A 27,982-nucleotide genomic window follows, 5' to 3' on the forward strand; every position below is an offset into this window, starting at 1 on the left:
TCTCCCTCTCTCTCTGCCCCTCCCCCGTTCATGCTCTGTCTCTCTCTGTCCCAAAAATAAAAATAAAAAAAAATGTTAAAAAAAAAAAATAAAAAAAAATAAAAAAAAAAAAAACACCTTTTAATTTTTCTATTTTTGAAAACCTTGCTGGTATAGAGGAGAAACATTAAATATATTGGTAGATTAAGGAATTGAAATGAAAATGAGACTACCTCTTGCTTCTAGTGCCCTGTAGGATAAAGATGTCTTACATACAATGAAAAATAATTTTGCTTTACATTAATTTTAACATCTAAAATTTCCTTCCTTTGAAAAATGTTAGTTTGTGTTTATTTGGACACCCTATAGTGTTAGCTCATTTTGTTCTTGGTTTCACAGCAGATGACATTTTATCACCAACGGAACACCCTAATAATTTTGTTTTGTGGCTACTGAAAAAAGACATCTTGCTCAAAATGTATTTAAATGTCAGTAGCACTCTATAAATTGCTCCTAAATTGGCAGCATCAGAGTTCTCACTAAACACCTTCATTAAAAAAAAAAAAAGTAAAGAGATACTGATTATTTTTCAATGCTCTTTCTACTAGCTTCTTTTAGACTTTTACTGAAGATGGAAAACAATTATCTTGGACTGTAAGTGATATGATTTTTAAAGTAAGCATTAACATCTCATATGCTTGTATTATCACCAGTCTATAAACTATGATTCTCTATGGGCAGAAGATCATCTGAAATGTTTTGTAAGTGATGGCAAGTATTTCCTGGGCTTGAAAATGCATACTCTAACCATTCTGTGAAAGCTTTAAAATCTGACAAAGCCTGGGTTTGTTTTTTTTTTTTTTTCCCCCGAATGGTAGAAAAAGATAATAATCATTCTTTCTGTTGCAGGATGGCAAGTGCCCAGAATTAAATATATGCCAAATTCAGTGACCTGTTAAAGTAGACTGCATTGCTTAGTATTAGCTTTGGGTACAAATGACTTCCAATTTTCTTCAGCTGTTTTACAGCTTAAAAAGCAGGCAAAGACCTTTATAAATCTAAGAAGAAGGGAAAAAAAGATGCCAAGTTTATTAGCAGAAGTCAAATTATTTTACTGTTTAAAAAGATGACACAAAGATGAAAAACAATAATAAAAATGGGGAAAAATGAATATATATTCTACATATTGCAGATAATATAGGTTGGTTTAACCACACCCAAGTCTCCTTCTCTCTTGCTTGTCTCTAGAACATAAGATACGAAAGCCAAATGTGTGCTTTCCTAGCCTCTCCACAGCTAGAGGTGGCTATGTGACAAAGTTCTGCAAGTGAGATATTCGCTGACGTCTGTTGGTAGTTCTGCTTTACCTCTTCTTTCTGCCCTAAATGAAGGCAAGATGTGGGTAGATGAGCTGTCAGAGTGGCCATTCTGCTACCATAAATGAGTGTGAACTCAGAAGCACCACAGAGGCATCATTCTGATGGAATGGACAACCATGGCCTGCCCCTCAGCTATAAGTTGAAACTAAGGTTATTGCTACTTAACTCATAGACCAAACACCACTAATGAATTTGACATTTCAGTAGCTCTCCTTTGGTTGTTTTTTGAGTGATCAGATCAGAACTGGACTTAAGCCATACCTCCAATTAGGGGAAACAGGAAGTTTTTCTTTGCATTATTTACTTTCACAATATTGTTTGCTAGCTGAAACTACTCCAAAGGTTTGATCTGAATAGTTGCAAAATAATAAATAATACAATTTATCAAAGAAATTATGGTACCGGAGTCCTCTGTCCAAGCTTTAAATGGCTAATGTGTTGCAGGGGTTATGGGGAGAGCCATAAGTGGTTAAAAAAATAATAGGTATGTAATCAGGGTTTCTGGATTCACCTAGAAAACAGTAACTTTATTGAAGAATGTGAGTTTTTTTCCTCCACCTTGCTCGAAAAAAGGAAAATATTTCTTCTAAGTGGAATAAATTATTCAAGTAAGTAGTGCCATTAAAGATGACTATGTTATATTTTTGAATGAAAATCTCAAATATTAGTTAAGGTATCTTCTATAATAGAATTTAGCCACAGTGCTGGTAAAAACTGAATTACTCTAATATTTGCATCCCATTATTGTTAACTATATTACATAGCTTAAGCTATCTGAAAAGGCCTCTGGTTAAAAAAAAAAAAAAAAAACATGTAAAAGGTATTTTTACTTAATACTATGCTTCCTGTTAGTAAAACTAGTCACACTAGTTGAAATATTTGTTGTCTACTTTTATAGAGTTACACAGCTGAGTTACAATTTCTTTTTCTCAGTGTAAAACTTCTCTTCCTCAAATATGTCTATATATTTATATGTACAAGAATACAACTTTTCCTATGTTTTATTATAACGACACCAAATCTGGTTTAAAAAGGTCAGTATACTTGTGATCTTCAACTATCAATTTCCATATAAACTGACTCTCTTCTACCATGTATTTTCTTCTCATTGTTTGTACAATATTAGAATTCCATATCCTTCGTTTCTGGAAACGAGACTGTTGTTCCAAATAGAGAAGTATGACCTTCTACAGTTGACAGAAAATACCTTCCAAGCACTGAATATAAAATACTGTCCTTGGCTTAGGACTCTTTAACTTGATTTAAAATATCCTTGTTTAAAATGTTCCTCAGAACTAGCAGAATATTTTGCCTTCTCCCAGGATGCTCTGTCAGTATTTAAGAGGAATCTGTCCATCCTACCTGCTTCCTTAGCCCTGTCTTAGAAGATGGATGCCCTTTCAGCAACTAATTACTCACCTTTGAATTCACCGACAAAGATCCAAGGTCCTGATCTAATGGATCAAATGCATGGCCTGTAAATGTTTATCTTTGTTTGCCCAGGAAAGAAGCTGGGCAAAGGTGCGGGTGTCAGAGTGGCCTCGGGTGTGACTGCCTGCCTGTTCCAGTACTGGACTTTACAGACTCCAATTCCAACTCCATTCCCACCTGTTGCTCTGTGCCCAGCTAAACTGTTCATTCCTTCCACAAACATCTGAGCATCTACAGCTACGTGGTCAACACTACATTTCATTCCTATCCACCAGTGGCTAAACTTTACACAGCTGTATGTCCATGACTCTTATCGGTGTTACTAAGAGCTTCAATTCTGATTCCACTTCTGCTTTTTCTCCTTTCTCTGACTTGGATCTTTGGGTACTGGGCTCTGTTCCACTCAGATCCATGACTAACACGATATACTTCGCTGATATTCTTTGCAACCCAGACTCATGCCTCAACTCTATTCTCAGGATTATTAGTAACCATCCCTTGTAAAGGAACTGCCTTCCTAGCATGCATGGTCTCTAGTCTGTGGGCCCCATTAGCCATTGGCCTGGTCCACCAAATAAAATGCCACGATACATGTACAGTTCCACAAGACTAGAAGCACAATGCTGTGATGGTTGCCACTGAGATAATCCAATTTACAAGTTTTTTCTATAGAGTAACATATTTAAATGCTGATTCATTATAATTCAAGGTATCCTCCCCTAATTCAAGTCATTCCTGATACAGAAACTTAGGCATTCCTCCACATTTCACTAGTAAAGCTAATAGTTTTGCTATAATGAAGTAGCAAAGTAAAGCTAAGAGTTTTTCCAAAATGTCTTCAGCACAAGACTTTAAATAATGAAGTGGCAAAATAAGATTTGGGTAATAGTCATTTCAAAATTGAAGGGGGGCTTTAACTAGTTTTCAACTATTATGTAGCTTGATTTTTAACACGGTGCTCAAGGGTGTAACCAAGTCTACAGTGAGGTAGCTGCGGACAGATAAGGGTCTCTATTCTAACAGCCTGAGATCATAGGAAACAAGCTGGACTTTGTCCAAACCCTTGAAAGATGCCAATTATACTTAAACCGAATTCCTCTTAATCATGAAGTCTGTGAAGAAGTAGTTATCACTGTTCCACCACTTCTAGAAAGTGCCACAAAAATGAACCTGTGAAGTTTAACAAAAGACCACATTAAAAAATGTAATTCTGTTGTTATCTGTTTTTCCCAGTTTCTAGCCCTGATGACAAAGTATGGCCGATATGGTTTGTACGGAAAATGTTTTGTTTGCTCCTTTTAAATGAAGTGCCTGGGTGTTTCTCTTTGTACCTGTAGATTCAAAGTTGTAATATAATGACCCAAAAAGAATGGAGTAGATGTCATCCTCACTTCAGCAAATACTTCCTTTTTGCTGACATTTGTAAAAACCAAGAATTTGTTAGCTAGAAGAAAAATATATTTCCATTATAACATGATCACAATCATGTATTTTACCAATACTTAGCAACTGTCTTACGTAACATGAAATCCATTATTAAGTATTTTTGAGTACCTAATTGGTGCTCAGCATGTCAGTTTCCTTCTGCTTTAGCCACAACAATTCAGATCTGCAAGCTACTGCTGTGTTTGTGTCTTGTGGTTATGTTTCTCCAGGTACAAAACACAGTGGAAGATATGGGAATGTACCCAGATTCTTTTCTTTCCCTCCCAGGATGTCAGGCTAATCAGCTCTCTGTACCCAGTGGTAATTCAGGTATTGATGACTAACTGACCCAAGCATCAGAAGAACAAATTCTGAGACAAATGGATAGTGAGAAAGACAACTCAATTAGTTAAACTTGAGACCGAGGTGACAGGGGAGAGGGATGATAGCGAGAAAAAAGTAATTGGAGAATATTCTAAGTCATTACTTATGTATAAGAAGGGAATGGGAGGGAATGAAAACAGCAAATACACAAGCCTTATATAATAGAAATAAAAATGACACTGGTAAAATCATTTAGGGTTTCCAAACAATACACTACAATAAAGGTAAATTCAAAATAGGTAACTACAATGGGTACTTATCTTGCCTATTACTGAGTTTCAATGTAAATTGCAACAGCAAATCCCCAAACTCAAAGAATTTCCTTCCTAAGATCTCCAGAAGAAAGCTCACTGGAAAATTAGGAAATGAAGAAAATTAAAAATTTCACTCAATTTTTCACAGGAACCGAGTATTTCTAACCCCTAATTGTGTATTGTAGGGGTTAAGCACACCCTTGTAGAATCTGTTACATATAAAAATAGATACACAAAGATTTGTCTTTTTAACACCAGAAAATGTTTTCTCTATTTTACTGTAAACCCAGAGCCCCATGTCTGTCAGGCATGAGTATCTTCAGTGTTAAAAGTCACTAATTAAACGTGATTATCTTATTTGCAAATGAAGTTGCTACTAAAACCATAAAAGGGCACTGATTTAAAACATGGTTTCTTAACCTCAGCACTGTTGACATTTTGGGTAGATAATTCTTTGCTGTAGGAGTTGTCCTGTGCTCTGCTGGAAGTTTATCAGTATCCCTAGTCTCTACCCATCAGATGCTCTGTAGCACATATCCCCAGATGCGATAGCCAATATCTCCAGACATTGCCAACTGTCTCCTGGCAAAGGCTGCGGGAGGGCAAAATAGCCCCAGTTGAGAAACAATGGTTGAAACAAATGGTTAAATTAAAATAATCATCCTAATACTTTTTTAGCACTATGAACTAGGCACAATTCGACTTAATCCTCAATAACAATTCTTCTGAGGTAGAGCCTATTTTAACCCCTATTTTGCAGATGAGGAAACTGAAGTACAGAAAGGTGAAGTTACTGCCCAAGGTCACTGGACACATAAGTGGCAGAGAGGGAAGTCAAACCTAAGCAGTCTGGCTCCTAATTTCCACATGATAGCTGCGATGACATAGGGAGAACAAACACAACTTACAATTATTTCTCATTCAAGATTTTTAGTAGTCTTATAATATCGGACACCTTACATACCCCTAGTGAGTTCAGAACAGTGATTGGTAAAACAGGAACAATAATGAGATAAAATAAGATAATTTATCAAAAGAAGTTAGGAAAGCCTCAAAACAAAAGTTCTAAGAATAATGAATAGAATATTCTTATTTATTCACACTCTTTACATGTGGATGTATCTTTGGTGTCTCTTCCCTGTTTATATGCATATAGCAATTAGAATCGGTTACACAGAGAAACTACTATAAAACGCTGCTTCTGCTTTGGGTTATCCCTACCAGTAACCTGAAGCACGAAGTACCTCCTGGGTAACAGCCTGATTGGTCGATCATAAACCATAGCAACAGGCCAACCGATTCGCCAGTGGCTGTTGAGTAGCTCTTGTATATGGGCTGCACCAGTCTTCCCAGACCGCACACACATAGTATCCACAAGTAGTAGGTAGAAATCCCCCCAAAGATGTCCGCTCCCTAATCTAGGTACCTGTGAAATGTAATTTTACAAGGCAAAAGGACAGTTTACAGATGTAACGAAAGTTACACCTAATTATCCAAGGACAGGTAAGGTAACCTTAAGACACAGAGAGAAGCCTGGATTATCAAGGTGGAGCCAATCTACTCACCTGAGGCCTTGAAAACAGACAATGTTCTTTAGCTGAGGCAGAAGAGAGGCAGCAGAAGGGAGAGTGAGAGATTTAGCTGAGCAGCACTCAGTGAGGTGTTGTCAGTTTGAAAATGGGAGAGGCACTGTGAACATGAATACAGGCAGCCTTGAAGAGCTGAGAGGCTCCCAGCTAACAGCCAGTAAGGGCACTGGGACCTCAGCCCTGCTGCTGCAAGGAACTGAATTTTGTCAACAAGCTGAATGAACCTCTAAGTGGATTCTCAACCAGAGCCTCCAGGTAAGAGACCAGGCCACCCAGTGCAGAGACATCAAAGAAGCCCACTCACGCTGACCTATGGAACTGTGAGACATTAATTTTATATAGTTTTCAGCTTCTATGTTTGTGTAATTTGTTACAGCAACTACAGAAAACTAACAGAGCATGCAACATGCCTGAACAAGGAAGAACAGTAACTTACCCACTGCCACAGCATAAATTACCAAGTGGCAGACAAAGATTTAGAAACCCAGTCTTTCAATCCCCAAACTATTTCTTTAAATAATAAATATCTGCACCATCCTGGAAGCAAATGGTTTTGCATCCATTTACTCGCAGGCTCCTCACAACAGCCATGAAAGCATTTTACAGATGAGAAAGGCTCAAAGACATTGTGTACTTACACAGGGTTAGACTGTTAATAAGTGACAAAGCCATGAGATCTTTTATCTCTTTGCCTTTGCATGTGCTGCCTTTAACAGTGAATGTGTAGTAAATATAAAGGATTAAACAAAGCAAGCCATAAAAGCACTGAAAGACAAATGATTTTCTGCTGAAGGGAAACAGGTAAGAATTTGTGGAACTAATAAGATTTAAGTTGGGTCTGGATGGACAGGTAGAATTTCCAAAGAATGCTAAGACCTGATCTTTTTTTTAGAAACGTGGAATCAAATTCGTGTGTGTGTGTGTGTGTGTGTGTGTGTGTGTGTGTGTGTGAATTGGCCACCATTAAGGTTAAAATATTTGAACTTTATCCCATTATGAAGCAGCACTATGAGAGGCTGTTAAATAGAGAACATCTCTGGGCAGGTATGTTTGATTCATGAACTAGTGTTTTGCAGGCATGTTTGTATCATAGTTAGTGGAACAACATGAAAATGCTGGTAAACTGTCATTTCAAGGAGGCAGAATTTTCTGTAGTGAATATATACAGAACCCCAGACAATCCGCCTCTAACAAGTAGTCCCATGACAAAGGAACCTCCAATAAAAGAAAAGCAGCTGGATGCAGCAGAGATGGAGGGAGACCTCTGTGTATCCAGGCAACCCTGTCTTCTCCAACACTCAAGGGGCTCCGTGTCATGGCTATATTGGTATTAAAAATCAATACTCTACCACTTGGCCATAGTGGATTAGACACCTAACTACAGCTGGGTCAGATTCTCCATTCTGGTAATTTAGAATTTAGTCTCTGAGACACTTTTTGGAATATTAGTACTTTAACTCATTGGCCGTGGAAACTAAAGAAAGTGTTTGTTTGCAGAGGAAAGAATAAAACAGATATGTCTACAGACAAAAGATCAAGTAACCCAGGATAAGAAACTAGAGGCATAGCAGTCTTGGTTCCAGATCCCTTGATAGTTCTAGGCCCTGTAGCATCTTGCTGCACTTCTTGACTTGAATCCATGACATAATCTCTCTTATCTTGCAATAAATATCCCTACCCACTTTCTTTAACCTGAGTGGATTTATATTCTTAAAAAAAAAAAAATGATCCTTGCATCAAATTCTCAAAACAAAACAAAACAAAACAAAACAAACAAACAAAACTTGGGAAAACCCCAAGACTACGTCAATCTACTTGTCTGCCTTCTTCAACTATGTCAGAGTGGCTGAATCCTGCTAAAGAAGAACCAAACAAGTGAGCAGATGGAGCCATCACAAATCCACGGCCGCCAGCCCCAAATGTGTGCTTGGCAGTGCCCAGCAAGCTGACTGTTTCTGTACTTAATGTTTGCACTGCCCCTAGTCATCTTGCAGCTACCATCCCACCCCTCCAGTTCCAACCACTTTGGCCTTCTTGGAAGAAAGGTCTCTGTACTTCCTTCCCTCCCCTGCACTACGGATTCCACTCCAAATACACCACTGAATATGTTCTAGTAGGGATCTATTTCTGCCTGCTTGTTACCAAATCTGCAGGCCAATTCTTAGTCCTTATCTTGTTTCTCAGCATCATTTGACACTGCTGACACTCACTACTTAAAATGTTAAATATCCAAAAATGCCCCAGGGTGCCATATTCTGCTAGTTTTCTTTCTGTGCTTCTGATGGCTCCTTCCCTGGTGTCTCTTACCCTGTGCATCCCTTAAATGTTGATGTTCCTCGGGCCTTAGGTCTTGAACTCTCATAGTAGGATACTGTATCCCTGAGAGAGCTTATCTACTTCTGCAGCTTGATGGTCTTAAGATTGGTATCTCTAGTTCAGTCCTGTCTTTGCAGTGCTTGCTCTTTATTTCCAATTGCCTGTGAGAGACCTTCTACACTTGGACATCTTTCTCGTTTAATGCAAAGCACGCCAAACCAAATCCATCATGCCTCTCCATTCCTCTACTTTGCCTAGGTCCCCACCATTACCCCATGCACAAAAACCAGGAACCCAAGCACTGTCTTTGATTCTACTTCCTTCATCTGTCTCCGTGTAAGTGTTCACAAAGTTCTGTAAATGTTATCTTTTAAATATCTCAACAATCTGTCCACTTTGGCTATCCCCACTGCCCCCATGTTAAACAAGCCATCATCACCTCTCACCTGGATTACTGCAAAGCCCAACACGTGCCTGACTCCAACCTTATCCCAAAATACAAACTTGAGATTATTTCCTCAATTTAAAACCCTTTCATTGCTCCCAGAGATCTCAAGATAAAGTCCACACACCTTGTGAGATCCCTTCTCTGCTTTACTTCTCTGGCTTATTTATTAGCACTGGCTTCTCAATTGCTGGTTCATTGCTCATTTAGCTGGTTCAGTTTTTGGCTTACCCTCGGGGCCTTCACACAGGCCTCTCCCTATTCTGTGCCCCCTTCCCCCTGCTCTTCAAGTGGCTAATCTCTACTCCCCTCTAATGCTCTACTACTTTTAGAAAGTATTCCTGAAACTCCTAAACCTGAGCTAATGGTCCCTATCACACTCCCCCACTGCACCCCAAACTTCCCCTACTGGAACACTTATCACACTTCTCCTCCCTATCCTTGTGGATTCCAGATTGGCACTGGTCTCATATACCTTGCTTACTGTTGTCTCTCCAGTGCTCTGTACAAGGAAGTACTCCCAAATATTTCTGGAAAGAGCACTGTTGGAAATGTTTCTTCATTTGGCTTATTTTAGAAAATTAATATTAAAGTTGTTTTTTAAAAACATTTGGATATGAATGATTACTGTACTGCTCCACCTGAATATACTTTAGAAGGAGTTATACTGTCCAATGTATCATCATCGAGGACCAATTAAACATGCTTTGTTGTTACTTCTATGTAAAATCTGAGCGTCAAGTCAGTAACGATGCTTACTTTGACTCAAATCTTTTTTGGTAATATACCTCATCATGAATTTTAAAATTAATATTTCACTTGTGTTACTATGGTCATACTTTATGAAATGTCTCCCTTAAAAATTAAATAATTGCAAGATTATTCATTCTAAAATTTAGGAGTCATAGTTGCCCCAAGACTAAGGGGAGAAAAGGAAGCAACTGTTTTTTAAATTTACTTTGAGAAAGAGAGAGAGAGAGAGGGTGTGTGTGTGTGTGTGTGTGTGTGTGTGCAGGGGAGGGGCAAAGAGATAGGGAGAGAGACAATCCCAAGCAGTCTGCACACTGACAGTGTGGGGCTCAAATTCGTGAACTGTAACATCATGACCCGAGCTGAAATCTACAGTCCAATGAACCCACATGCCCCAGAAAGGAAGCAAATTTAGACTTTTTTCAGAGACTGTCCTCTTTCTCTCCATTTTGACTTAAACAACTTTCCAGGACTTCCAATTATTTTCATTAATGCTTAACGTATAATTTGAGATAATTATATACATATACATAATCATGTATACATTATGTATAAACATATCATTAAGGTGTATATGCTTACATTAATATACACTAATAAACATGTGCTGAATGTGGACCACAATATCATTAAGAGAAGCCTTTGCAAACAAACTGATCATGGGTTTTACTTTCAGAATTAAGTCTAAAAACAAGACACAACAGCACAAACAAACTGAAAACTAAAATGAAAACAAACAAAAACAAAAACCCAGCAGGTTGTTTGCCACAAGCTGAGATGGAATATCAACCCTCATGCTCCTGTTTCCCCCTTACTTCTCAGGCAAAGGAGTGACTCCAGTGACTCCCAGTTCCTTAGTCAAAACAGGTAAGATCCTCAAGGACGCCAAGGCAAGGGGAGGGGGGTGCATTCACCAGGAGTGAATGCAGTCTTGGGAAGATTTGTGCCAGGGCCAGATAGAGCCAATGTCAAATCCCAGGTGAGCCACCCAGAAGCTCTGTAACCCCAGGCAATTTTCACCACCCTTCTTGACCCCAATTTCTTATGTGTAAAATGGGGAAAATAAGACTGAAGTCACAGGGCTGTTCTGAGAATTAAGCAAGTTTATGTATGTAAAGTGGTTAGCACAGTGCCTAATAAGAAGTAAACACTCAACAATGGTATGCTATAATTACTTTCATATTTCTCATCCCTCTAGAATTAAAATTACAGATAAAAGAGACAAAATCCATACAAAGATGAGACTGTAAAAATCTAGTTATTCGTTGTTTTAATTATCTATAGATCAAGCTACAGAGAAAATCACTTAAAGGGGCTATTCTCAGAACAAGAAGAATAACATGCATTCTATTGGGAGGAAGAAGGAAGCATGTTATAGAGTGTAACTGAGAAAGTATATTTTTTTATTAAATGTGTGGTCCTAACTGCTACCTCTGTTTTAAACCTAGAGAAAAAGAGAAAATTAATGGCTATTGTTGTTGTTGTTCATAAATTAAATATATCTGCAAATTAATAGCTGAAGTTTAAGAGTCATTTAAGGAATAAATGCGTTATCTCAAATATTCAGGCAAAATTCTGTTTAAGAAAGAAACAGCTAATGGGGGGCTTCTTATATAATGATGGAAAACTCTAGAATGCATTATATACAGACATTCTCTTTTATGATCACTAATGTGTTCTGTGCCTCTGGGGTTTGTGAAGACCGGGTACTCCAGAGTGAAGTGCAAGAGCAGTGGTCTCACCTAGAGATGGAAGAGGGATTTCCCTCCTTACCAGTTTAGTTTACCACCTTCAGATCAGCTCTTGAAAGTGCTGACTGCAAAAATCCCCCAGTGCTTTGGAAAGCCCTAACAACCCTATGGTGATGATGCCTGAGATTTTGACTCAGTCAAAGGCATTCCTTCCTGAGACAGCCTTCCAGCAATTCCACTGAGAGCCAAAGGCCCACAGACATGCCAACCAATCATGTAACTAGACAGCTTTCTCCATAAGGAATTCTAAAACCTTGCAGCAAGTGCCCCACAGGTCAGGGAAAAGGTGATCTACCAGTGCTAACGTCTGGAATTCACCTCTTAAACTTCGAGGAAAGCAAGAGTCCCCGCTGATAACATAGTCCCTTCTTGATGATTAAGGTGACTAGTTAACATCCCACTTCTGCTACTGTTATCTGCCTTTGTGTCATTAGCACCACCTCTCTGTGAGAGAAAACACAAAAGGATGAAAGATGACTAATAGCATGGGTTAAAAAGTATGAAAAAAAAGGGGTGCCTGGGTGGCTCAGTTGGCTAAGCGTACGACTTTGCCTCAGGTCATGATCTCATGGTTCATGGGTTCGAGCCCTACATGGGGCTCTGTGCTGACAGCTCCAAGCTTGGAGCCTGTTTAGGATTCTGTGTCTCCCTCTCTCTCTGCCCCTCCCTCACTCGTGCTATCTCTCTTTCTCTCTCTCTCAAAACTAAATGAACACTAAAAAAGTATGAAAGAAAAAAATATAGCTAAATTAAGCTAAACTAATTCAGCTAAAATTAATAGTTAATTATCTACGGCATATTCAGCTCTAAAATTCTAAACCTCTATTACAACATCAAAGACAAGTTAGAGGAATTAGGTCAGAGCTTTTACTTATCAAGAATACATACGTTTTCCTAATGAGAAATCCATAGTCAGTTAACTCAAACCTGGTAATATAGTTTGTTAAAACTTCTAGTCCCCAAAGAAGTCCCTTCAAAATGCCTAAATTCTAGTGCCTTTACTTTATGAAAACCTAGAGTGTAATTCTACAGATCACAGGTGGGTGGAGAACTACAACCACAGAAGCAACTACACTGAATCCCAGATTTACAGGCATATTCTAATGGAACTACATTAAAGAAGCATCAAGAAAGAAATAGATGCACAGCATCTCCCCCAAGGGCAACTTTTTGTATTTTAGTTCATCACACTATGCTATATCTTGGAATAGGACTCTCTCCTATTTATAAAATTATTGTCTATTCAATTTCAATCAACTTTAGAAACATTGTCAAGGCATAGAAAATGCAAGATTCTTTTGAATTTAGCTTTTCCTATTTCCTTACCACCAATGTCAGTCAAGTAGATTTAAAATTCTAAGACCGAAACAAATAGATTGGGAGCGGGGCGTTAAAAAAACAAACAAACAAAAAAAACAGCTAGAAAAAAGGAGACTAAAACATACGGTCAGCAAAGAATACCTTTAGCTCTCTACACTAATCAGTTTTAATCAAATAAATCCTACTTTGAAATCTAATGTGACATGACTTAAAAATTAAAATAATACCATAAGTCAAAAACCCTCTATTATTTTAGGTTGAATCATAAGAATTTATGTCTTGTTTCTTAGGTTAAGATTAAATTCAGTTAAAATGTTCTTCAGAAAGCCTTGAAGATTATAATGTTCCAATAAAAGGAAGTAAACTTTTAGAACATTAGTGATGTTCTGTTTCCAAATCTAATCCTCCAGGCATAAGCTACAAAGTTAATAAAGAGCAGATTAAAACCAACCAAGAACAAATTATTAGTTCCGTTTTCCATTTCACTCTTCAATTCTTGTTTTAAATGCACTAGGAATCTCAGCCGCAGACGTGGTTAAAGCTGCAGCGGCTCTAATAATCAGCGGATCTTATCACAAAGGGTGTAGATACTTCCTAAATGAAAGCGCCATATGCCTAATTATTGAGCTAAATTTATACATGTAGCTATCTCTGAATGAAACATTTTCAGCCTTGCAGCTCACAAAATATTTCTTTTCATGCCTTTAAGGTATTTCTCCAGATTTCATTCTCCCCTGCTTTTTTTCTCCTCCGTCAGTTTGAGCATTGTGTGACATACCAGGCCAGGAAGCTAGAGGTAAGTGGACACTGATAAATAGTCACCCCCTCTATGGTCTTCCCAAGGATGAACATCACTTCTGTGAGATAACAATTGAAACAAGGCAAAACAATGCTTACTTTCCTGTCACAGGAAGCAGGAATTTTGGCAACAACAACAAAGTACAGAGGTAACAGCAGAAAATACAAGTGAACTAGCATTGGTTAGTTCAACAATACTGCGGCCAAAGCTTCCCCTTCTTTCCTGGAAATGACTTCTCGAATCCACTTACTTACCGACAATCCCTTTCTTAACAAAAGTCCAAGCTTACTACTCCAACCAATCCCTAGTTACTGACAAATAAAATACTATAAATACTAATAATGAATGCTATGTGTCAGGTATTACACGGAGAGATTCACATACATTTTCTACTTTAATTCTCACAAGGACTCTGCACAAGAGAAATGTTAGCCCCATTTCACGGGTGTAGAAAGGGAGGCTCAGAAGGGATTCTGCTCTGCCACAGTGCTTCACTGTCTGACTAGAATTTTGGTGATAGACTTGAATTGTTTCTCAATTTGGTTACATTTAAGACAAATTTCTTTCCATTGTTAATTCTGGACCACGAACCGATGGAATAGAAAAAGGTCTCTTCATACTCAGGGGGTCTAACATCTAGTTGGAAGATAACATATATGCTCATGAATTAGCAACCCACAGGGCAAAGACAGAGATAACAAATGCCATGGGAATTTGGAGAAGGGAAGAGCAGCAAAGGCTGGGAATGTGAGAAAGGGCTTCATGGGGAACATGGGGAAAGTAAGAGGACATGCTAACTGAGAGGAATAAACTAAACAAGGCAAAACAAGTGTTTTGGAGACAGTAACTATGCAAGTTTAGCTAAGGCAGTTTAGTTTAGTTTAACTAAAGCTAAAGTCTCTCCCAATTTAAGAGCTATGTATGATTCAAGAAGCAGAGCCCGATTTATAGAAGACTATGAATGCCAGCCCAAGGAATGGAGACTTCCTCCTAGAGCAATATTTTTCACACTCTAGTCACTTGGCCAGTGGTATCAGCATCAACCAGGAGCATGCTAAAAATGCAAATTCTAGGGCCTACTCAGATCTACTGAATCAGAAATTCTGGGGGCAGAGCCCAGCAATCTGTGTTAATTTGTCCTCCAAAGGATTCTGAGGCTGGCTAAAGTTTGAATTGTTACTCCACAGGAAATAGAGACCCACTAAAACCTCTGAGATAAGTGACTTAAGAGAAGTGATGTTTTAGGAAAATTCATCTAATAGTGAGCTGCAGAATGAATTAGAAAAGGGACCATTTGCAAATTCATAAAGTTCACAGAGCTTCTACCGTGCAATTATTTATATGAGATGGCCCTTTTCAGGAGCTACAAAATATTAAATTGGAAAACAGGAGACCAAGGTTCTTTTGCAAAATATCACACCTTCTTACAGAGAAATTTTTATTAAATTCTAATTTCTCTAGTGGAAAATAACCCCTAACCTATTACTTTTCATTTCAGGGTGGTACTGTAAACATTACTTATAAAAACATCATTGTCTCAAAAATATTTGCTGGCAGGAGCGGCAGGAAGGGGGACACCCAAACCAACTTTAATTAGGTGTCTCATGTATAAAATTGAAATCTAAGAAAAATGACAACTCTTCATAAATGTAGTCCACAACTCTAGATAATAATGAATAGAAATGAATGAGGACCCTACCTAATTTAAAAGTCACACACCTGAAAAATAAAATAGTGAATGTAAACATAAAGCAGACTAACTTTTAAACAAACACAAACTTTTATATTCAATTAAGTGTTGACTTCCAAAAATATCTCACAAGTATCTACATTGATTTCAGCACTGTTACATCCGGTCAAAAGGTTTTTTATGAAAAATCTTCACAGCCAGTTTATGAATCATATAAGAAAATGAATACAGGTTTTCGTTTTATAAATGATTGTGAAAAAAACTTTAAAATGGTTAAAGGTATTTCCTACATTGATTAATTTCTATTCACTAGATCTGATTATGAATGACTTTTGACTGTTAAAAAGTATCAAGCTTTCCCTCAAAAGACAATGGCTTGTAGCCTATGATGATTCATAGAAGGGGCTTCAAAGATGAGTGGACACCGTTTTTGGATTATGTGATTACATAAAGTGGGGGTAGAGGCGCCTGGGTGGCTCAGTCAGTAAAGCATCCGACTTCGGCTCAGGTCATGATCTCACGGTTTGTGAGTTCAAGCCCAGAGCCTGGAGCCTGCTTCGGATCCTGTGTCTCCTTCTCCCTCTGCCCCTCCCCCGCTTGTGCTCTGTCTCTCAAAAATAAATAAATGTAAAAAAAAAAAAATTAAAGTGGGGGTAGGTGTGTCACACTTGAGTAACTCCTCTTGGTATGTTTGCTTAAATAAGCACATTCATTCAACAAATATTTACGGAGTCCTATTATGGGCAAGGCCCAGAGTTAGCTGACCCATTAGGTACATAAGGGGGAAGCTCTGTCCCGCTCTCAACATGTTAGTCCTGGAACCAATTCACAACAATGAAGAGCCAACATCACAGTTCTCTTGGAGTAAGAGAAAGTACTTCTAACCTATGCTATGGCTTTATCTTATTATTGATAGACCACTTACTAAATCATAATTTTTATTCACCCTAACTGCTAAAACAGCTTAAAGCAGTAGTTAATAAATCATCTTCATTTTTTATGCTCCTTAAATTGCCCACCCCACCCAGCTTCCTTTTTGTTGTTTTTTTTAAGCTAATAAGTTCTTCATCACATATCCAAAGTTAAGTAATCCCTAGGAGGATTAAATAATGAAGACTAACCAAAATGTTTAATATGAGTAAATATACACAATGTATTAAATACACGCCAATTACTAAGTAGAGGTCCTTTTACACTTAATAAGAATGCCTTATAAAATTGCTGACTCGGGCTAATAACTCCTGAGGACACAGTATGGACTGTTGAAACATTTCTAATTATGAGATGAAAACCTGTAGTTGACTAGATACATCATAACATTCAACACTGCTAGTTGACTACAAAAATAACATGTCTCGGAGAACAGCATCCTAAACATTCTAAAATTACTATCATCTTAAACCACAATTTATAAAAATAATATAGTACATTTATGTCAATCGTTATTCACCATGTTAATGCAGTCTCAGAGCCAAATTGAAACAGTTCTGGTGTTTGGCAGACTTTTATGAATTAACCAAGGTCAGAGTAAAAATACATCTTGAAATGTGCAGCTCCTCACTATCTTAAAAACGCATGACTAAAAGCACGTTATTTGAAGGAGTAGCAAAAAACAAAAAGCCCAAATTTCATAAGCAAATCATGCTTTTCTTGCACTCTCAAAATACCTTACGCAAAATGCATATTTATCATATTTAAAACATTAAATACCTGTAAAATAAATAACATAATTTTTCTTCTGTAAGAAATCAGCTTTGTTAAGACTTGCCATTTTCTGGCATCACTAAAATCACTTCTGAAATTCTGTTTAGACTATTTTTGATCTTCAACTATAATCTTAAAATATTAAGAAACCATCCTGATGATTCTAGAAGGAGAAGGATGTCTCCTTCCTTCCCCAGATCTTTAAAGAGGCCAATACTTTCCTCAAATATCTGATGCAAAAGCCCAACTAGAACTTAACAATGAAGATGAGCTTATGGAAGCTGGCTGGGTCTTAGCTGCGGAAAAGCAGACTGTTCCAAGGTTCTTGGTAAGTACCCCTATCGATAAAGAATACTTTTTTATTCTAAGGGTCCAACTCAGGGAGGAAGCAAATATTATTGTAAGTTTTTTTGTATGTTTTGTTTTTTGTTTTTTTAAATAAAATGCTGTCTATCACCTTATAGGACCTTGCCTCCTTTGGGAGCCCATGTCTAACCAGCCAGCTTGTTAGATCCACCTTCTTTGATGGACACCCCACTCCTTGGGCTTCCAGGCTTTGCCTTTTCCATAAATCCTGCCCTTTAATAACTTCCTTGTTCTATCCAACTCACAATGAGGAAATGCAACTAGTCAACCAACACAGAAGAAATTGTTGCTCAAAGGAACGCAAATTAAATATACAAGATACTGTTTCATCACCTATGAAATTTATAAAGATTCAATAGACTACAGTCACTATATTACAAGTGGAAGCATAAATTCTTTTCGGAAAATAGCCCTCAAAATGTACTATGATCCCTTGATCCATTCATTTCCTCTTCTAGGAATTCAAGGGGAAATCCTACTTATGGGGGGTTAGAGCAATAAAAAATGATATGGAAACTTAATGGACAAAGGTGTTTATCTCGGCATTTTTTATATGAAAATAAAAACTGGAAATAATCTAAATGTTCAGATCCAAAGGAATGGTTACACAAACTATGATACTTCAATTACATATATTATATTATCATAAAATGACACAGTTATAACTGTGGGGGAAAAACCCTATATGTTGGGGTGAAGTAGTGTTGATATTACCTGTGACTAAATGATAGGACTGTGGAGGATATTTTTTTTCCTTTTTCTGTTCCTGTGTACTTCTAAATGTTCTCCCCACCACCACCCACCCCTGGCCAGCATTAGTTTGCAATGAAATAAGACAATGAAAGATATTTCCTTCTTCTACAAACCTATTCTCGCCCTTGCTAAGACAAATCTCAAAGCATAATAATTTCTGCTGGGCAACTTGAGTGATATGCTTTTAACAGCGGCCTTTAAGAAGCAATACATCTATGAAAGGGAGGCACTGATGGCAAAATTTCAGGCAGCTGGGAATGAGGTTTTGAGACTGGGAACACACCCCTGCGCTTCCTTAATCATTCCACAGGGCTGTCCTTTAGCCTTATACCCTGACAGAGAGTCAGTGAGGAAACACACACTTTACACAGTTCCAGCACATACTGTTGTGAAAGGGGAACTAGGGTCAGACAATCATGCCCAAACATCAGCTCATGGAATTTGGACATGGCTACCCCCAGCAGGGATCATGAGCCCTGACCCCCTGTCTCTGGGCCTTCTGGACCCTTAGAAAAATCAAGTGCTCCTCATAGGACTTTGAAGAGACCATTCAGTGAGAAAGGACTTGGTAGATAGATTCCAGCAATAGCTCATGGTCTTTGCACAGCTTAAGTTCCCTCTGCATCAGTTCACAGACTGTTTACATGCCTCTTGGCCACACCCTTCCTCATAAACGCACACCCTCGGCAAACAGGTATCCCTGCTAGTCTGTAGCAAAGAGGGTGTCAGCATATGGCATGCTGTTATTAGACCCCCCGGAGGAAGCTGGTGTGCTTCCTCATGTCCTCATCCCTCTCTTCCATGCCTCCTCTCACACCAAGTGCCCTCACTGAACTAAGGACTGGGGACAGGACAACCCAGTGGGGGACCCACATACCAAAGTGTGAAGAAGTGCAAAGGAAAGTTACTATAATATGGCCTGTCACTAAATGAACAGATGCAGAGCAAGAGTGATGGGAAAGCAGTGAGGCAAATCAGGAACTGGGCCTTTGATAAGCTTAAGAACCAGGACACAAATGGACTGAAAAAAAAGGACTTGATGGAGGCAGGCATTCTAGTTACAAAAGACAAGTGACTACAAAGGATAGCGGGCCTTTTAATTTTATTATCTCTGTTCTGGATTATCTGCTCAACTCCTGGGCATCAGTGTACCTAAAGCAACTGCCAGAGTATTCAAGATGGAAAGGAGGGCTGCACCTTTTAAATGCTCTTAAGCCTAATCTCATCTGGTTTTCTTTCAAGTACCTAATGATCACAGAAGTCTGTGTCAGGACCCAGTGGGAGTAGGGCAGTGCTGCCCCCTTCTTTGGAGCAAAGGAATTAGTCAGCATTGCTTTCTCAGGCAATACCTTACCAAGCAAAGATGTTCCTGTCCTTCTCGGATGGTCTCAGTGGGGCTTCTCACTGCTGGTCTGCCATTCAGGGCTGAGGAGGAGGGAGGGCCAGGCCAGCCAGCCTCCAAAACATATGATCTCATTAGAGTCAAAAAATCACCTGTGGAGTGGAGCCTTCAGGCTAAGACGCAGTTCCCAGCTCTGACTTTAGTGCACTGGGGGGAATTTCAGGAAGTCACAGCTCGCTGGGCCCTGTGTCTCATGGAAAATGAGTACTGGGTTTCAGGATCTCAGAGGTCTTTCTGGGCCAGAAACCCTAATAAATCTCAATTCATGGCTCTCAAAGAAGGGCAAAACCTTTGAGTTATAAAGTATAAATGCTTTATGTGAATTTTGATTGTTAGGGGATAGACTGAGCTCTGATTATAGCATTGATCATGATGAAGTAAATTTCTGTCAAGTCTAAAATAATTTTCTTCTCATTTCTTAAAAACATTCCTCCAAAGGTAAAACTGGTTAAAACACACTTAACTCAATCTATTTCAGGGAACAGTTTCAATGCCTAAGAGGTAACTCAAGGACTGTGATGGCTCTGAGAAGATGGCAGTTCAGCAATAAGCACATTTGACTATGAGAAAGAAACTAATTCTTTAACAAATACTTGAAGTACAGAAGCTGAAGAAGTCTATCATTTTAAAGATACCTGAAGTTTTTTGGAATTCGGAAGGAATCTGAGAAAATCAGAGTTGACAGTAACACAGTAAAATCATAGCTGTCTGGAAAGATCATCTTGATGAACTGGAAATGTATCCTTTTAAGCACTAAACTTAATTTGAACTGTTTTTGGTAACTTTTTGAAACTTCATTATCCACTTCCTGATTTACTAAACAGTATGAAACAATGTAATCTTAGATTGACAGCTTTAGGTAGCAACTAATAACCATAATAATAGCAAGTGGCATTTATCATACACACACTGGGCACGCTGAACATCTTTCGAAGTGTTCAGTGTGGATGATCTCATTTGAGACCTCTGATCCAACAAAATGGGTGCCATTATGGTCTTCATTTTACAAATGAGAAAAGTGAAGCTCAGAAAGATTAAACTGTAACTCCTTTAAGGTCAAAGAGCTGGAAATGGAAGAGATTCAGGTTCAGGTCATCTGCCTCCAGACCAGCCCTTCTCACCACCACAGCACTGCAAGTGGTTGGAGCAGGAACAGGCAAGGGCATCTGGAGACTCTTCAGGACCTATTTGGGTAAAGAGAACTGTGCTCCCACAATATAGAACCCATAGTGGTGTAATGTTTAAATGTATGTCTACTTTTTGAAAAATACAGTCCTGCAGGCCAGCTATCAATTCTTCTGTTACACATGATGCAATGTCAAAAGAATATGCACATTTATAGTTTGAAAGCACTCCCCCACACAATCACACTTCTTTTCTCTAAGCTGTCTCTCTTCTCTTTTGCTTCCCCACCTCTCTTTGTAAAGAATGTCCAACTGAATGTTTACAAATGCCTCGGCTTCCCACAGATCTTTATAAAGAGAAAAAAATGCCACATCAAACTTTTCCTGAGTGGCTTTAAAAAGAAGAGGTCTTCTAAATCATGCCGCTAATAAGATTTAAAAAACAATGAGTACAGTTCATGTAACTTAACTAATATAAACTCAGATTTATAATACTGCAGAATTGTGTTTTGTACTCATCCTACATTAAGGCCTTCCAATAATGAATATGGCCAGTCCATTTATACACTTCAGTGGCATTTGATTTAGGAGGCAAACCATGGTAAGACAGTGAGCATGTTGAGATAGGGCTTCTTCCACCCTCAACTCTAATGTGATTTCCAGAAGAATCTTTGCGTCTCAGTTTCATCTACTGTACAATGAATAAGCTGAGCTATCTTTAAGGATTCATACAGATGAATGAACACTTTATGGCTCAGAGAATATATTTACTTTTAAAAATCAGAGAGTTATCATTTTTACAGCATACTGTTAGTAACAGAAAAAAAAATTTGCATAGTTTGCGTAAACGATCTTTAAACAGGTTTGGGAGTGGGGGTAAAGGGGTGGGGGCGTGGTTAGTTAGAGGTAGTTCAATTACTTAACACTAAACAAGAAAGTAGGCTAAGAACTGAGGGAAAAGTCATGACTTAGTTTCCCCAAAGAAAGAATCTCTTCCTTAAATACCAAATGCTGGTTTCTCCTTTACCATGTAGATCTGCTTAGGGTCAAGCATTTCATACTATCTCTGGAGTCCACCAGGTAGATGCTCCTATTTGACCATTCAAAACTCATCTTTGACAAACACATACATTTTTATGGTTTTGTAGAACCATAAAGAACTTAAAAGGCCACAGGTTCTCTATTGGGCCAGAGGGTATAATCAGGTTCCAATGTAGTGCTGATCTACCCATGTATATTTGTCCCTCATCACTCATACTGGTCTGTGGGTATTCCTCTTCTCTGACATTGAGACACATGCTTTAAACTCTCCTTAATAAAGAATTTGTACTACCACAGTTTATGGAATAATTCAATACAAATATGTAAGCTCTCCACTGAAATCCAAAAATTCAGATGTCATACAAAGGCATATGTGAAATACTAAGATATATTTCTTAGGATGGTTTATTTTACCAGCTCACCGAAGACATACAGAAGCATTGACTTGAAAATGCACTTTTTAACCACTTTTCATACCCTTAACTAGGTTCTCAGGCCTAGTTTAAAGAGGAAGACAGAATACTCCTCTCAAATTATCAACAGCTTCCAGAAAATTAAGCTGAACGTAATTGATTATCCATTCACAGTCTTTTCTTGCTTTCATGTATTAATATTCAACAGTCAGCATCTACTCTAGTACTTAGACCATTGAAATTTGAATTTATTCATCTATTCATTATTTAAAGAGAAAAAAAAGATTTTATTAACATTCTATGACCTACCTGCTCTGGGGAAAGACCGAAGGGTGGGGGAATCTGGCATTTGCCCATTGTTAATATCAAGTGCGTTTCAGACCAGGATGAGCAGGATAGGTGAGGTAAACTGAGAGTATTTCAGTTCCTCTGGAGTCAGGTCTTCAAATTGTGACTTTTAGTATTATGCAAATATTATTTTCCACATCAGAACTACCCATACAAATAAACTGTAAAGCTGAGTTTCAAAATAAAAGTATTAGTCTGTCAAGGTAGATTATTCCTACATCTGATCTTTAATAAAAAGGGGTTAATCGTCAATAGCTGACTTATAGACTCAAGAACAACGTAAGACTAGACTAAGGCATAAAAATATGTATTTAACCATTAGCTATCAATATGAACATTTTCTTTAAACTTATGATCATATAAACAGGTCTGGAATAAAAAACTAAAGACTGCTTTGAGAAGCCTAGAGACAACTGTGACCCATGGCTAACCAGTCCTAAAGCCTTACCTGATAGACCCAAAGTTGACTGTCAGCCCCTTCACCTCTATCCCATTTAGGTTGGTGGAGATTCCAGCTGGAGATTCCAGTCTGAGAAAGGAGGAATCCCTCTGACAACTTAACTGTCTTCAGCCCCTATTACTCAAGGACTCTCCATAATTCCAATAGATGAAAAATGAAATTATTCATCCTCTAAATTAGGAATATGGCTCTAATCCTAAAGGACAGTGCAACTTCTTTGTATAGACTCAACAAAACAAAACAAAACAGGAAAAGAGCTTCCCGATTTAAAAAAAAAAAAAAAAAAAAAAAAAAAAAGTCAAGGTAGAAGAGAAACTATTCTTCTAAAAATTCCATGGTGCTATTTTAACTTCTGTACTTCATTATTTTAACACTGCTTTTTACATTAAGCACAACCTGAGTACAATTTTAAAAAGATCAAACTCATGAAAATATGTATTATGTATTATAAAATTCAGGGAAATTCCAGAGTTGGTTTACAAAGTTGTTTTGGGGGGGGTATCTTGGTTTCAATTTTAAGTTTTACATCAAAGATTTACCATCCATCAAATTAGTATTGAACAGCATATAATTCCTTTTTGTAAAGGGTGCTAGGCAATATCCTATTTGAAATTATGGCTGTCTGCTAGTGGCACAAATTTGTTAAAAATTTACCAAAGTGCCAGTAACAATTGCGTTGAAAGTATAAAAACAGTATTCGCTGCCTTTAAACCAAATTTACAAAATAAATGTTTGGCTCAGAAATTATAGTCTATGCTCTCAACATATTAGACTTGCCTATACCTTCTAAATTTTAGCTATAAAACTGTTAGTACATTCAGGTGTGATAGAGAACCTAAGTATATAAAGAAAACTAGAAAATACAGGAACAACAAAGATCAAAACCAAGGCAAAGATCCACTGGTCCATGACAAATGTCCACGGTGGTGCCAGAAACAGACTCTAAAAGTGTGAAGTTAAAGTGCAGGGTACTCACTCTATTCACAATGGATAACCACTCTTTCCCCTCTAAACCTGAACATTTTCAGCACAGTTTCAGAATGGCATGAGTTACTTTTTTTTTGGGGGGGGGGAGTGGTTTACAAAGGAGCACATCTGCCTGAACTAATCTGATGAAAAACCATAATCCATTTCTTCCCATTAGCTTTTGACTAAACACTGAAGCTAATTATGTCAGCTTTTTTGGGTTTTCACAGCAACATGGAATTTTAAAGAACACATTTAGTTCCACCACTTTATGCAAGACTGGGCAGTTTCAAAACATCTAACTGCTAAGATGTTAGCACCACACAGACACAGAAGGCTACATAAATTTTCCTTATAAGGCTAATTAAGACTTTTTGATTTAGAGAGATAACATGGATCTAATACGGGAAGATACACATACTGTTAATATGCTGTCCTGAATTCCCACTGCTTCTGCTCTAAATGCACTTTTAATCACTATTGGTCAGTACCAATCGCTTTTTAACTTCCATGCATCTTTAGTATTTGAAATAATTTCTTTGGACAACTGTGATCTGCACTAAGTGGCAGCTCATAGGAATTTAAAGGCATGAAACATGTGAATTACACTGTTTTAAACCTAAGGGAAACGTAAACATACAGATTTGGGGTTAATTTACATACAGGTTTCATTTGGAGATTTTTAAGGAGGATGGGAGATGAAGAGGAGAGGGAAACTGGTGAGAAGTAGAGCTTTTTTCCCCCATTTTCCTGGTGTGGTAGCCCTGGCAGGATTGAAGGGCTTCCCAGAGAAGGGAATCTGCACGACAGAAGTTGTCCAGGTGCATAAAATCCTTTCCCTCAAGTCTGGGGTTCTATGCCTAAGGAAGAGTCCCAAAGTAGAAAGGCTGATGGGCTGTTGAAGGAAGCTACCTGCACAAAAGGAAGAAGGCACCCTCCTCGTGCCTAGAGTAAACTGAAAGGGATTCAAATCCACTTTAACTTGCTCAATTACAGCTTAACCAAATTCACCTGGTCTTATAGTTAAGGTCATAAATCCTGTGACAATCCAGCTGCCTCTGTTCTGTAGTCACTCACGCTAAATACCTCTTCACCAACTTGAAAATTCTGTTTATTCTCTGAAAATGGGGGAATGAGGATGCTTCCTTTCCTGATTACCCACCCAATATCAAAACACAAAATTTATTTTCAGAGACTGTGAAATTTTTTAAATGATAAAAATATTACTTCCCCTCATAATGCATTTTAGAATGATTTGGGATGAAATGCTTTTAATATGGTTCCTACAGCTCTTGGATTGTGTAAAAATCCAGGCGGGCATAGTTTTACACAGGGGAGTAGCCGTGGAAGGAAGCATGTCCACAAAGAGCCTGCTGACTGGTGACAGTGACGGGGCTTCAAGTCCTGACTTGGTCACTAACTGGTTCTGGGGCTTTTGGGGTTCTCAACTTTCATCTTTAAATTGACAGCCCTAAATGACTTTTAAGGTCCCCTTCAGCTTTAAGCCAGTGAAGTAACCATACGTTACAAGTACGAGAAAGAAATTATGAAAGACTTATCAAAGTCCATGTTTGTCCTAGATTAACTTTGTCATCTCTGTGCTACTGTGGAGGCAAACCTGTTGCATCACATAAAATACTCTTTTTCTGGCTACATTAAAAATGCAAGAAGAGACAATAGGCTGGCTCTTTAAATGTTTCATTTTTTAAAGTGTAAACAACAGCATGTCCCCTGTTATAGGGAGTTCTCAAGTTTCACCTTTATAGTCTGTAAGTGTACACAGGATGCCACCTGGCAGAATAAGGCCACACCAGGGTGTGCTGGCTTGCTGTTAGAACTCTGTTATCCTGCGCGATTGATGCTTTGCATTTATTTCAAGCCATGTCCCAGCCTTATTTTGGGGCTGTTTGGGACCTTCGCTGTCAGTGTTCGCAGGGACGATTAACCGTGTAGTGGCCAGTGAAAGACGACGTTTGCACACCACCTGCCCATGTAGGTAATACGTACCTCTCGTGGCTTATGCTTACCAGAGCATGCAAGTTAAAAGCAACGGGATTCAACCTCATATCCTAACTGGCTACATGTACTACGATAGCGAAAAAAGGAAAACGAAAGAGCCTTTGACATTGCACCTGGTGGAAGCGAAAAACCTCTATGTCCGCTTACACGTTAATGTTACAGTCTTAAGAGTTTCAAAGGTTTGTCTTTTCTCCCAGAAAAACGCTGCCAGGCAGGAGGGGTTCCCAGTACGATGCACTCACCTCTTTGATCTTTGCCCTCTTCTCGCGGATGGCTGCGTCGGCCGGCTCCCGGCCAACCGCCCCGATCGGGGGCACGAAGTCCACCGGGGGCAGCCTCCTGAACACCGCCTTGTCACGCAGCTGGTCCTGGGCCACCTTCTCCTTCTCCAGCAGGATGTCTCTTTGGATCTCCTCGGGCAGCTTCTGCAGGGTCTCCTTGGCTTCCCTGAGAGCCCGCTCGTGGTTTTCGCGGATCCTGGCCAAGTTGTCCTCCAGGGCGGCCGCCGGGTCCCCGGGCGCGCCCTCCTCGCCGCGCCTGGCTCGCCCATCTGCCGCGTCCTCGGCGCGCGCCCCAGGCCCGGACTTGTGGTCAGCGGCCGGCTGCAGGGCGGGGCTGGAGTGGAACAGGACCCCGCTGAGCAGCTTGGAGGAGTCGGGCAGGAAGAAGATCGCCCCGAAGCAGAGCGTGATGAAGGCGCTGAACACCAGCAGCAGGACGAACTTCTCCGTCAGGCGGAAGGCGGCGGGGCCGGATGCCTTCCTGCCGCCGCTGCCGCCGCCGCCGAGCCCCCCGCCCAGGCCGCCGCCCAGGCCGCCGCCCGCCGGGCTGCTGAAGAGCGGCAACAGGCCCCCCACCGGCATCCCTCCAGCCGCCGCGGCCGCCGGGGTGCCCGCTGTCCAGTGGCCCTGCGCCGCGCCGCTCAGCAGCCAAACTTCGCCGCCGCCCGGCGTCAGCGGCTGCGGGGCTGGGTCCTGCGCATCCAGGCCGCCCGAGCCCCTGGGCTGGGCTGCAGGTATGCGCCGGGGAAACAACTCTTCCGTGGGTCTTCTCCCAGGGGCAGCTCCTTTGGCAAACAAGCACGCGCGACAGACCGCTGGCTGCAGCCCCTGCGGGGAGAGAAACAGTAAAATGTGGTAATTACGATGATGGTGATAAAGTTTCCAGAGGGTCTCCGCCCACCGACGGCCGTGCGAGCCGCCGGGACAGCTCCCCCAGCGCGGAGTGGGGAGTCCGGCTCCGGGCACCGCCCTCAGAGCTCCCTCTTTGGACTTGGGGGGAAGTTTTCGGGTCCCGGGGGGCGGGGTGTCCTGCGCACACCTGGAGCAGGGCCGCGTGCGGGCACCTCCTGGAGAGGGCAGCGCGCCTCTGGGCAGGAGGGACGCAGCGCGGGTCGGGGAGCTCGTCAACTTCGCCAGCTCCCCATCTCGGAGCTGGGACGAGCTGCCTCTGCTTCCCCGGCGGCGGCTGAGCGCGCAGCCCGGCCACCCCGCAGCCCCGGTCGCGGCTCGGCAGGGCTAGCGCGCCGACCCTCGGGCGAGTAGGAGCGAGCAGGGCTGCACTACGCCCTCCACCGCGGCCCCGCGAGCACTAATACCACTGCCGGTCTCCGGGCTTTCGGAAACGAGGGCGGTGACGCGTCCGGAGAGTGATGGCGCGGCCGGGCCAATCACGCACCGCTCAGGGTCCCGCGGGGGCGGGGCCGAGGCGGGGAGGGGGCCGCGCGGGGCGGGGAGTTTACGGGAAGCACAGTCTCGCGGGGGCCCGGCCGGGGGCGGGGAGGTCGCGGGTCTGGGAGGCGCGAGGCTGGCGGGAGTTGCGGCTGGCTGGCCGTCCAGACCCGCGCCGGAGGCCCGGGGCGCAGGAAAGCGGGT

At 40.3% G+C, this 27,982-nt stretch overlaps 1 protein-coding gene and 1 long non-coding RNA gene across 5 annotated transcripts in view; both read right to left on the minus strand.

Annotated features, from left to right (window-relative positions):
- The window catches only part of LOC125938867 (uncharacterized), a 31,017-nt gene extending 4,673 nt beyond the window's left edge, over positions 1-26,344 (minus strand). The window contains exon 1 of the long non-coding RNA XR_007462842.1: positions 118-26,344. This is a non-coding gene — a long non-coding RNA (uncharacterized LOC125938867). The remainder of the gene's footprint in view (positions 1-117) is intronic.
- Positions 1-27,724, minus strand: part of MAN1A1 (mannosidase alpha class 1A member 1) — a 164,788-nt gene extending 137,064 nt beyond the window's left edge. For 2 of the 4 annotated variants that reach the window (XM_049654258.1, XM_049654260.1), the window contains exons 1-2: positions 27,429-27,723; positions 26,351-27,217 (exon numbers count right to left, since the gene is read on the minus strand). In XM_049654258.1, coding sequence (XP_049510215.1) covers positions 26,351-26,971 — 621 coding nt within the window. In that variant the 5' untranslated portion in view covers positions 26,972-27,217; positions 27,429-27,723. The other 2 variants (XM_049654261.1, XM_049654259.1) reach the window with 2 other exon arrangements.
- Between the last annotated feature and the right edge of the window lie 258 nt (positions 27,725-27,982).

This window comes from Panthera uncia (assembly GCF_023721935.1).
Source record: "Panthera uncia isolate 11264 chromosome B2 unlocalized genomic scaffold, Puncia_PCG_1.0 HiC_scaffold_24, whole genome shotgun sequence".
NCBI lineage: Eukaryota > Metazoa > Chordata > Mammalia > Carnivora > Felidae > Panthera > Panthera uncia.